Raw genomic sequence first — 12,655 nt, forward strand, 5'->3', positions numbered from 1 at the left:
CCTATGGAATTACATTAAAAATTATATTTTTTGAAGGCTATTTTTCCCCCCTATATTTTACATGAGACAAAGGTGAATTGAACCAGGATGTTTACTATATGGTACTTGAAGCAGATTATGTTTCATTAATGGTTGTAGAGAAGCTTGAATCTTCGACTGGACTGGGTTGCTTGACGCGAGGACGTTTCACTTCAAATCGCAGAAGCTTCCTCAGCTAAAATTCTTGCTCTGGTAGTCTGACTTCTGTCTTGACTCTTGTAGAGAAGAATAATCAGAAGTCACAAAAGCTGGAGTTTTAAACCTAACCAGACCCCTCCTACGAAGAGGCAGACTGCTATAGGCTAGTGTTTAAACAATAGCTCTAATTAGCACCTATTGTGCGCTAGTTAGCACCCTCCTAATGACAGGGCAGCTGTCCCTCCTAATGATGGGACGGATCCTCTCCTGATGGCTCCCTTGACGACTGCTGATGACGTGAATGACTCATTACCATGAACAAAAGACTGAAACTCCTTTGACCTGAGTACCCCATTGTAAACAGGGGATAAAGCGTGTCTCAGACCCCCTCCCCGGTTAAGGCTGGGTTTCAAACATTTCACAAAGAATGCCTCCTTGACCCCTCTCTCAAACCATTTCTTCTCTCTGGCTAATATTTTAACTTTAGCCAACACCTCCGTGTTGATAACCATTCGTAAGATTCAGGAGGTTTTCGATGGCTTTCAGTCGAGTGAGTATCCGAGAAATTGTTTAACAGCTGGGCATGTTCAAACTTGTCCTGTAATGCTTCCAACAGAGGTGTTTTGCTGTGGTGCCACGCGATGAGCGGCTGGGTGCCGACGCGCGAATCCGTCCACAAGTCTTTCATTACAAAATCTCCTTTAACAGTGGAATGTCAGTCATCTATTTGAGTCTGGTCTGCTTGAGGTTTCTTCCTCAAATCATCAGAGAGAGTTTTTCCTTACTGCTGCCACCTGTGTGCTTGCTCTAGGGGTTGGTAAGGTTAGACCTTATTTGTGTGAAGTGCCTCGAGGCAACTTTATGATTTAGCGCTATATAAATGCAATAAATAGAATTAATTAAATTAGTAGACAGTTCTCAAAAATCAAGTAACTGTGCAAGAAGGACAAGAGTGAGGAAAGCCACCAAGACACCCAGACAACCCAGAAGTTATAGGTTTATGTGGCTGTGATTGGAGAAACTGTGCACAGTGCAAATTTCGCATTTTGCATCACCACTCTTAGCGTCATAGTGGAGTAGAGCGTAGAAGAATTTTCTTCCACCAAAACAGATCAAATCTAGGCTTGCAACTTAGATGTACCTTCTGGAAATTTGTAGCTAAACTTTCAGGATGTCATTTTAAGAAAATCCTCCTCTATACCACTTCATCATGAAGATGGATAACTGGTGATACAAAATGCAAATATTAGACGGATGATGTTGGGTGACTAACCTTAGTCGACTAAGTAAGCTTAGTAGACTAAAATATTTGACAGCTTTATGGAACCAAGCCCTGGGGTCCGTCCAAACTCCAGGTGTATATTTATTGATAGGTTTTCTGAACCATTATATTTATTCAGCATAAATTTTATATATGTGTCACCTATACAATTGTCTTTCATTTCACATTATTTTGATCCACTTTGCATAAATGTTGTGACCTTCATTAGAAACTTTTCTGGTATCTTGTTGGACTAGAGAGCAGCATTTTCAGCTTAGTGTCAATTTTTTTTAATAAGTACTGTCAGAGCAGTTTTTATGCAGTTATTTGCATCAGAGCAACTGCAGGGAGAAGTTTGAATTGAATTTTTGCATTGAAAAGTCATGTTCAGACTGCTGGGATAGACTTCAGCCCCAAACTCTTCCACTGTGATCCTTGATTGGAATAAGCGGGTACAGAAGATGACTGAATGAATGTCATTTATGTACTATCTGTAAAGCAAGATGCATCTGTGTGTATGTGGCTCACATATTTCTGTGACTGTTTGTTAGATCGGCCTCAGCGTTCAGATATGGCCTGCACATAGCACATTGATGTACATCCTTTATTATGAACAGTTTTGGGGATCCATTTTCAAAACCTTTATTTTGAAGTCGTCATAATTATTGGCCCAAGATGGAACATTTTCACCGCCAGCTTTAACAAAGATCATTGACAAAGATGAGTCACTCTCTGCCTTAAACAGAAGCCTATGTCTAAAGCGTTTATGGGGGAGAAATGGAAGAAATAAATTAAAGAAATGAATAATACACAAACACTCTGAGATATGTGAGCCACAGACAGACACACAGACACTTCTTGCTTTATTATCACAAAGCGGAATGTTCTCATGCACCAGCTTCGACAAAGATCATCAACAAAGCTCCCACTTTTCTATTTGCCCTACTGAGATTTCAAATCCCGCAAAATCTCGCAAAACTTCAAAGAGATCGCCATTCTGCGAGATTTCATTGACATTGAGAACTGCGCTGAGATGCTCTGATCAGGCTGCACTTTAACTGCTGCACACGGACAACAGCGTTAACATCACAACATAAAACTCTTTGTATATTGTGCCTAAAGCTCTCATGAATATATTCTCTGAGTTTATAGACATTGTTATTGTGTTTGTTTTATGTAAACATGCCAGAAGCTCAGGTTGTTCCTCCGTTATTTTCAGTGGGAATCGCTGTGAGCTGTGATTACTTCCTGTTCATGTTGTTCTGGGGGAAAGTGAAGTTTGCTCTTTAATGTCCTGCTTATTGTCCTTATTTGTCCTGTTTGTTCCAGAGCAATATCTCGTCACCTTCCTAAAATAATGGCCTAAGTCATTTAGGTGATGATATATAAGAAGTCTGAAATTCAGTTTGCGTTTATTAAATTCCACGCAGTTTAAACATAGCAGACACGGATTATTTGGAATATTTCAAGTTTTCAGGGTCTCATGCATGCAGTCTCTTATTAACATAATGAAAAGCATAACAAAAATTACATTTTGTTAGTATAATGTTCATTTGCAATAGTCCTCATGTAATTTCTCTGTGTTATTTAGACTGCAGTAACTCTCTGGTGCACAAAGGATTATGGGATATACCAATAGGGCGAATAGGAATACATACTTTCTACGGGCACTGTGCAAACGTTCGAAAAAGAGGAAAAAAGTTAAGTCTTTCAAAATAAAATGTGGCTTATCACCCAGACACTCAAGTTTTTTTTTTTCCCCATTGGCATAAATAAAAACATGTTAATGGTATTTTGGTTTTGTTTTTTTAAACAAACAAGACGTTCTGGTAGGGTCCACATGGATGGACCCCATGTGCACAGATTAGTACATTTCATGTTGTGTACTGATGAAAATGAGTGTTAATAATAAAAAATGACAGTGTTTGTGCAGAATTTTGCTATGACAACCTGTGTGACAGTTTTAATACTGAATTACCCCCCCAGTTAAGATAATCTAGAACCGCCACTGTATAATGGCGCCACACGCACTTCTGTTTTTAATGTTATTTACGCCCCCTAGTGTTGCACACGTGCCAGTCTGCTGGAGTTTGGTCACCTTGCGCACTCTCTGCGTCCGGGAGCATCACTGGTGGAATGTGTGCGCGGCTCTGGATGCGCTCCTCTGGCTGCTCATTGTTCATGCGTCTCTGACTTTAAAGGTCTTATGGTGATCGCGGCTCGTCTGACCCACGATGATCGGCACAAAGGGCGCCCTGGAGAGCGGAGAGCCGCCTTGCATCCGGCTGGAGCCCCTGATCAGCTCCCACTCAGCGGCCGGCGGCAGTCGCGCCGTCTTCACGGACAGCAGCGGCGCCAAAGTGACGGCCAACGGAGTGCACGACATCGAGGACCGGATTCTGAGGATCACCGGCTACTACGGCTACAACCCGGGGTACTCCAGTCATAGAAGTGAGTGAAAAGATGACAAGAAAGTAGAGGGATGGCGATCGGAGGCTGCGACAGTCTGCGTCAGGGAAGAATAGAGGATGGATAAACGCGCACGCACAAACAAATACTGTTGTCATATTTCACATCATTGTTCTTCTCTGGCTAAAATGACTTTGCCAGAAGTCAGGTGGGTCATCGTGGCTTTAATGAAGCAGCTTGGTGTCAATCAGTGTCAGGTGGAGGGTTAATGAGAGAGATGTCAAAGCTGTCAGGAACACACTTCCACCAAAATCAAAGCATGCACTGAGATTAAAAAACATGATTTATTACAGCTTCATTAACATCACACCTGTGCAAGTTCACTTGAAGAAATCCAGATCCAAATAAGGCTCTGGAGACATTAATTCCGGACTTGTTGATTCTGTCATGGAGAATATAAGAGACAGACTGCACCAAGATCAGAGAATTAGTTTTTGAGGAACAGATCTAAAATAAAATAAAATAAATCTCCATGTGTAAGAGAGAGTTTGAAATCATTCTGAATTGACTTCTTGATCACAATTAATACAAAATGTAACAGGTTGTCTAGATGGATTGATTGAAGATTCATCAATCAATCATATTTTGTATTTCTGTCTGAAATGTTTTGTGTAGTTGATAGTAATGTTGCATCGTGCCTCCATCTCAAAAGAAAGACCAAATAATAATTTAAGATCCATAGAGGCAAAGGATGCTTCTTCGGCGTAAAACTTGTGCCAATTCAACATGCAGCTCCACCTTGGATTTGCTGTGGCGACCCCGAGTGCAAACAAAGGAGCAGCCGAAGGGTCTTACTAGATGCAAAGAATGCTTCATCTTGATGAGATTGATCATACCTCTGGATTTCAAGGATATGAGAAGAAATGAAATTAGATTAATAGGTTGAAAAATATCTCATTATCAAAACTATCCAAAAGTTACATCTGAAGCCCAATTTACACATGGATCATAATTAATACCAAAATCAAAGGGGCTCTTCTGCTTGCTGAGAGTGATGAAAAACGATGATGATGAAAATGCTGAAAATGTTTTGAGTTAATCAAAATACTGAGTAATACCCCATTTTAAAATCTATAAGAGGGTAGTGAAATTAGCCAAAATTTGCATCTGGATTCCAGTTCATCTCTGTGTCCCTTTCACACGTGGATCCTGATCAAACACCACATATAGTGGTTTAATTCTGTTGATGGCAATGATCATGGCACTAATTTTTGTATTCAACTGAAAATGGTTTGAGCAATTGATGGAAATGTGCACAATACCTCTTTTTACTCGGTGAAAGAAAAGCAACCCCCCCCCCAATCCTTCCACCCCTATTCCCACCCCCACACACCATATCTGAATATCTGGTTCTCGATTAAAATTTGAAGGGTTCTTCTGCTCAGAGGGGGATCAATCCATCGAAATTTATTGTGAAATTGTTTTGAGCAGTTAATCAGAATCTTGCACAATGCCTCATCCCATTATATAAAAGAAGGTAATGAAATAATGAACAATTTGCTAATGGATCCCAATTAATTCATTTTCACACGTGGATCTTGATCCACGCAATGGGTTCACCATTCCCTAGGTGATATTGATCACTCTGCCAAATTTTGTCTTGAGCAATGACAGTTTTAATTTCAGATCTGTCTATTATGTCTTTATGATGTCATAAGGCTAGGTCTTGAAATACTAGGAAAGAGATCAAACAAAATTAAAACATTTGAGGTCTGCTTTCTAAAGTGAATTGGCTCTTCCCTGATCCATTGACTGTCTTTTCAGAAAATTTCATCACAGTCCATCAAAGTTTTGGGTCATCGTGCAAACCGGTGTTCACATAATAATCCAAGAAGATCCCCATCTAGATGTGACTGATGACAAAGCTATGCCCACAAATGCCAAGTCTTCCTCTTCTTAAGAATGATTACTTCACCAAATTTCAAAGAGTTTGGCTGGAAACTATCTGTCTAATCCAAACAACAGACAAATGTCTGTTATCACACAACCTGCTTGGAGGAGGTACGACTGCGTGTGCACATGTGCCAAGTATGGTGGTATTTATTAATGCTATTTAAAAATGAACAGTTAAGGATGGTCTAGATCAAACAACCCTTTACAGCAGCTTCAAACTGAAATGTTTTTCAAATGTTTGCACATAATTAAAGCAATCAATTTTCCAAATGGCAAACACGCCTGCTCGTCCCGTGATACATGTGAATACAGCCAGAGATGTTTGATGTATATCCCAGTGCAAAAACACATTCAGCTCCTTTATTATTTTCATTTGTCACCCGCGCTTTGATCAGTGGAGCAATACTGGGAATTTTGCTGACACAGAGATAAAGGTTGGGATTGGAATGCTGAGGAGGCACTTTGTCCAGGGGTGATCCTGAAATTGTGATTGATATTAACAGCAGAGAGAGAACAGCTTTTGCAATCTTCAACATGTGTGGATTCATTACTGGATTGAAGGTAATCCATCAACATGTGCAGCCACGCTGTTCTGCGCACAGCGGATCCTCTCAGCTCGCAGACGTTAAGCAGAATCGGCCCAGTTTAGCAGTTGGCTACTACGTCCGCTTAGTCCCTGTCCATATGTACATGGGTATTTTAGTAGACTTGGCTTTTTCTACATTTCTGGGCTTTCATCCAGATGCAAACTGCATTTTAGGCGACTGAAAACCGAGCTTTTGCAAAACTTCTTCCAGGGTAAAACTTTTCAGAAACTCCGTTTGGACATTTACATAGACAAGTTGTTGCCTTGCAATGTCAACATGTGCAATGTGTCTATAGGGCAGCAACGTCTCATTTGAACCCCTACGCGATAGTGCGGGATTTGACCACATTTGGGGACAGCTGGCACGAACACGGCAGAGAATCCCCGGGCGGAGTGTGGGAGTTTCAGCACAAACCATTCAGCCCGGCTCAGTAAACTTAAAAGCATACTCGCTGCCACCTAGCGGACCTGCTGGTTTAAGACGTGCCTGTTTTAAAATGGTTTCCGCTGACACTCCCACACTCCGCCCAGGAATTAGTCTCTTCCCATAAACAGTGTCACTTCTAATGGGAAAATGGTGTACTGTTTTGTTTTCGGCTGCAATCACAGCAGCAGTTGCGAAAGTGCAGTTTTTTTTTTTGGTTCCCAATGGAGAAGGGAAGACAAGGCAAATGTGAGAAGTTGTGTTGATAAGTGTTAGCCTACATAGCTAACCAGAGCAGCTGCGTTTTCTCGCCTATACAACCGCCTCAACATGTTTGAGCTCTGAGTCATAAAAAATGCAACATATATCCACTTTCCACCACATTGTCACGTTTTCTTTGCATTTTCACTTTGTTTGTGTGTAATTTGCCCAAAAACTCAAAGAAAGTGCCATGTTGTCCCCGGAAATAGAGAAATTATGTCATATGCATCATATTTGACCCTTTTAGCGCCCGCCCTCAAACAAGGCCGCGGTGCCCAATTGTCTGCATGAGGCGATTTTATGCAGTGATGGAGGTAGCTAAAATACCGCTGTTTTTGTTGTTGCTAGTTGGATAGTTTAGATGCTTACGTAATTACTGGCCTTCTCTGTTGAAAAACAGGTGTCAGTGAGCTTTGGACGCCTCTGTCTGTGTTGCTATATTCAATACAGACACTGCTACCAATGTTCTCGCCTGTTTTGGAGAACACCCAGTTGTAACCCTGGTTGAAAAAGAGCTAGCATGCTCTTGACCGCTCTTGACAATGTGTTTTGTGCTCATGTGAATTTTTTTAAACAGTTCTTGTGTCGACACAATTTTATTTTATTTTTTATGCCCTGTACGATACTTGCGCCGCGAGGCGGGGCATATAGCGTCCGGGTTGTCCGTCCGTCCATCTGTCCGTCCGCAATTTGTTTGCCGCAACGTAGCTTGGCACCTATTGCTCGCAAAAACCTCATATTTGGTGGGTACATGCCTTGGAGGAGTACTTCACATGGGTTTGAAGGTCAGGGACCTTAACCTACTTTTCAAGGTCACCAGTGGTCACAACTGTCAAATCCTTCGCCGCAACATAGCTCGGCACCTATTGCTCGCAGAAACGTCATATTTGGTGGGTACATGCCTTGGAGGAGTACTTCCCATGCTTTTCTCCCTGTATGTGGCACCCCTTGGGCGTATACTGTGGAGTTTTGGGATTGCCTTTCATTGTTATGCTCATTGTATCATCAGTCTAAGTATCAGCATCAGCATCAGTATCAGGATGATACTGATGCTGATGCTGATACTTAGACTGTCCACTTTATTGTGGACAGTCTAAGGCACACCTGTGCACTAATCATGGTGTCTAATCAGCATCTTGATATGGCACACCTGTGAGGTGGGATGGATTATCTCAGCAAAAGAGAAGTGCTCACTATCACAGATTTAGACTGGTTTGTGAACAATATTTGAGGGAAATGGTGATATTGTGTATGTGGAAAAAGTTTTAGATCTTTGAGTTCATCTCATACAAAATGGGGGCAAAACCAAAAGTGTTGCGTTTATATTTTTGTTGAGTGTAGTACTGCGCACGGGGCATTTCATGACGAATGTCTCTAGTAATGAATGCATCAAATCCCCATCTTCAGAAATCCCTGTGTCCATGTGGCGTTAGCCTTAAGAACACCAAGAGAAGCACATTTCTCCACATACAACTGGAGTTGCTCCGGGAAGGTTGACCAGTGTGAAATTATCAGTGGTGGGCTCAGTTCAGCTAACCGCTTATTAGCTAAGCTAACTTTTTTGTTAGCAGATTAGCTTTTCTGCTAACTTATAAAAATTAGTGAATCAATTAGCTTCCATTAAATGAAGTTAGGCTGCATTCACAACACTCAGATATTCGGAACTACCCGACGTAAGAACAACCCTACTTCCAGAAAAAGTGCACTCATGACATTACCCTGGAGAGTCTTTGAAACATGTTTTTCGAATTTGAGTCATCAGCTACCTAGCCTATACCACAGTACAGAGGCTGACATTATCTTTTAGGCTAAATTAAATTGTTAAAGACATTTTTGCTGATGTGTGGTGCTGGTAACTTTGCTAATCGTACACAGAATGTGAATATATTAAATATAGCAGCAATATCTTCTTAAAAAATCAATTAAAGATGCATTTTCAACATTAGAAACATTTCTGTCTTAGCAGTTGGAAATGGTGCCGCCACAGCTGTGATGTTAACTTGGTTGCTCCATTTCCTCTAAAGCTTTCAAGTGAAATTCTGGCCTGGCATAGCTTTCGAGACAGTTTTCCCCGAGCTAGAGGGCAGACTCTCCGAACTTTCAAGGGTTCTGAATGCAGCATAAAGCTAACTTTAAGTCCGCTATCTTTTTTAATATAAAGTTTAACAGTCAAAAACATCTTACATTTGTTCCTGTTGGCACTAATACAATAAGCAAAACTGACAAATCATGCATCTGCAACGATCATCTTGAGAAGATGGAGAAGCAGGAGGTTAAACCAGAGTAAATGCACTCATTAGATTATTAAAGTGATTTTTCTGTTGTATGGCTGGGGGGCCTGGCTGCCTTTTTGTTTCTGTCTTTTGTTTTTCCTTCCAGGTGGCTTGCATTTGGGACTGAGTGGCTGTGTTGCTGAGGTTATCAGGACCTCACCCTGATCACCTGCGGCTCGTCAGGACTCACAGCTGAGGTGCATCTATATGGATTGGAACATGGTGGCATTTAAGACTGGAGTATACAGTGTGTATTTGCCAGAGACTCGACCTTGTGACCAGACGGGTGAGATCGTCGTCTCGGGAGCCATCTCATCATCAGTGGATGCAGAGAACGTCCAGGGTTTGATGCACGGTCTGTGAAAGAGGAGGGGGTGAGGTCTCACGCTCGTCAGCACACTTCCTGAGGTACGTTAGATTTTGTGACTAACATTTATACAGTCAGTAAATGTGGTGTCCCTCACACCTTATTATATTGAGCTGTATGTTAGTCATGTATCGGCTTCCACTGCAGTGGAGTTTTGTGAACTGGATGTTCCATGCCTGCAGGTTGGGAAGCTGATTAGTAATCAAGCCAGGAAGTGTTTGCTGTTTATGTACACCTTTAAGTGTTCTCTCTGTGTGTAGAGTGTGGACTCACATAATGGTTCCTTCTTTCACAGACTCGGTTTGTTGCGGCCACCTGGGGGGTGTCGGCGGGGTCCTTGGGTCCGAACAGCTTCTGGCTCCGGACCGTTAGCGCTGCTGGGAGCGCACCACGCCAGACCGCACTTTCTTTTGTTGTTTTTTGTATCACTGTTATGTATTAAATTCAGTTAGCCTTTGTACCGTGCTCTGCTTATTTCATACTGGGTCCTTCAAACGCTGGTCGGTTCTCCGAGCTGCGTCCGACACATAACATTTTCTTGTCATTTAATACTTTCTATATTGTGAGTAAACTGTATGTTGAATGCAAAGTAATGTTTAATTTTATTTGTTCATTTAACTGTTTATGTACACTTTGATCATCTGATCTTAGCATGCTAAACCTTTTTGGGAACCTCCACGTTTATGCTTCAACATGTAGGTACTGTTGTGAAAGTGTAGTGACACGGACCCACAACAGGGGGCGCAAATGAACGGTCAATAGATGAGCCAAAAAGGAACAATTTAATGTTGTGAAATGTGCACAACGAATATACAGACAATCTCAGAATATGATTACAGTCAAATTACAAAGGTGACATGTGGGCAGGCTCGAGGATAGAATACGTCTGTCCTGAGAAGGGCCGGAACCACACGATTTCCGCCACCACCGAACCTGCTGAATACTGGAGCCGCCAAGTCCCGAATTCCCAGGTGATCACCGTCTCCGACTGTCGGATCTGGTACTGCTGGCGAAGAACAAAGACAGTCAAGTGTGGGTGTGTGTACACCCAGCAACAACAACGGTGGGAATGCCACCTCCACCTCTCACTCAATATGTGATGAGTACCGCAGTGATTCCTCAGGGAAAAAGAGTGCCATCCTGCACTCACTCAGCTTCCACAGAAAGAGGAACCGGTACTCCTGCAAACACTCACAATATACAGATATATTGTAACACAAAACGGCTGAGGATATTACCTTCAATGAAGTACGATATCTCGGCGATGAGGTGGAGATGACGTCTGGGTTTTATGGAGTGAGGTGATGAAGAATGAGTGACAGCTGTCAGGAAGTAATGAGTAACAGCTGTCACTCCCGGCTGTGTCCGTGGCGGCAGCGCCCTCTCGTACCTGAAGCCCGCACTTCAGGCAGGGCGCCCTCTGGTGGTGGGCCAGCAGTACCTCCTCTTCTGGCGGCCCACACAACAGGTACGGTCTGATATCCAGGTCCTTGATGTGAGCGCACATAGCAGCGCGCATAGTAACCAGCGAGCCACTGAAAACAAACCACTGTCACACTTATTTCCTACTTGACATCCATCACGCTTGCATTGTTCTGCCATGTTTTTTCTACTTAATATACACTAGTTTTCACAGAGAATGCCATGATCGTGTGTTGCAGTTGGCTGTACCAACCATGATAAGTTAAAAGTTCGAAAGGTGTATTTTTTTCGAGCTCCCAAAGCGCCACAAAGGTCGAGACAGAAGGGATAAATGGCTGGCTGATATCAGTCGAGTAAATGAGGATGGTCATGGGAATAACGCCGCTGGATCGCTAGTTGGCATCGCTTATGGTCGGAACTACGATGGTATCTGATCGTCTTTGAACCTCTGACTTTTGTTCTTTATTAATGAAAACATTCTTGGCAAATGCTTTCACTTTTGTCCATCTCGCACCGATCCAAGAATTTCACCTCCAGCAGCACAATACAAATGCCCCCGGCCGTCCCTCTTAATCATGGCCCCAGTTCAGAGAAAGAAAACCCATAAAATAGAACCGGAGTCCTTTTCCATTATTCCTAGCTGGGGTATTCAGGTGACCGGGCCTGCTTTGAACACTCTAATTTTTTCAAAGTAAACGCTTTGGACCCCGTGGGACACTCAGCTAAAGCATCGAGGGGGCACCGAGAGGCAGGGGCTGGGACAGAGGGCAGCTCGCCTCGCGGCGGGCCGTCAGCTCGATCCCGAGATCAAACTATGAGCTTTTTAACTGCAGCAACAAGGCTCTCCACATGCTCATACACCATTTGGGTATGACCAAATCAGCAGGCCTTTGTGAATATACAGTGGTAAAGACAACTATATCAACAATGGTTGTGAGTGTACATACAGTTTGTTTTCAGCGGCGATCCAAAATGGCGGCAGAAGTGACGTAGGCTCGACCGTACCTATTAAAGTTTCTGCTCTTTTAGGCCTGTTTTCTAGGTTGTAGAGCCCAAAAAAAAACCAAGCCAAAGTTAAATTCCTATGGTAATAGCAATAGCTTCAGCTAAAGATTTAGCAGTTTATTGGTTTAGTTTATCGTTATCTTTTCAGTTAGCAGTTAGCTAACCACTAGAAACATGCCAAATCCTAATGCGAATCTCTCCCAGATCCACTGTGAGGACCCCAAGCAACTGGGAGCAACACAAAAAATATAAATAAATGAATATCAATAATTAAAAAAAAAACATTAAGGTGTGCAGATTATGATTTCTTTAGCATGAGGCCTGTGATGCTACTCATTAGAGCGTCTCTCTCTCTCTCCTCTGTTATGCCACTGGCCTTTTTCATTACGGCGCTTTTCTTGAACAAAAAGCCAAATATGTGACTTGCAATCAGACGCCGACAAATTGTTCTCTAAATGAATCAAGCTTCCGAGTATCTCCCGCTGGCTCACGGCTCAGATGATCGTGTGCAGTAAAA

At 42.5% G+C, this 12,655-nt stretch overlaps 1 protein-coding gene across 1 annotated transcript in view; it reads left to right on the forward strand.

Moving 5' to 3' along the window:
- The first annotated feature begins 3,672 nt into the window (after positions 1 to 3,672).
- slc35f4 (solute carrier family 35 member F4) overlaps positions 3,673 to 12,655 on the forward strand; it is a 37,829-nt gene continuing 28,846 nt past the window's right edge. The window contains exon 1 of the mRNA XM_034159441.1: positions 3,673 to 3,889. Coding sequence (XP_034015332.1) covers positions 3,673 to 3,889 — 217 coding nt within the window. The remainder of the gene's footprint in view (positions 3,890 to 12,655) is intronic.

Source organism: Thalassophryne amazonica, chromosome 19 (genome assembly GCF_902500255.1).
Source record: "Thalassophryne amazonica chromosome 19, fThaAma1.1, whole genome shotgun sequence".
In the NCBI taxonomy this organism is placed as follows: domain Eukaryota; kingdom Metazoa; phylum Chordata; class Actinopteri; order Batrachoidiformes; family Batrachoididae; genus Thalassophryne; species Thalassophryne amazonica.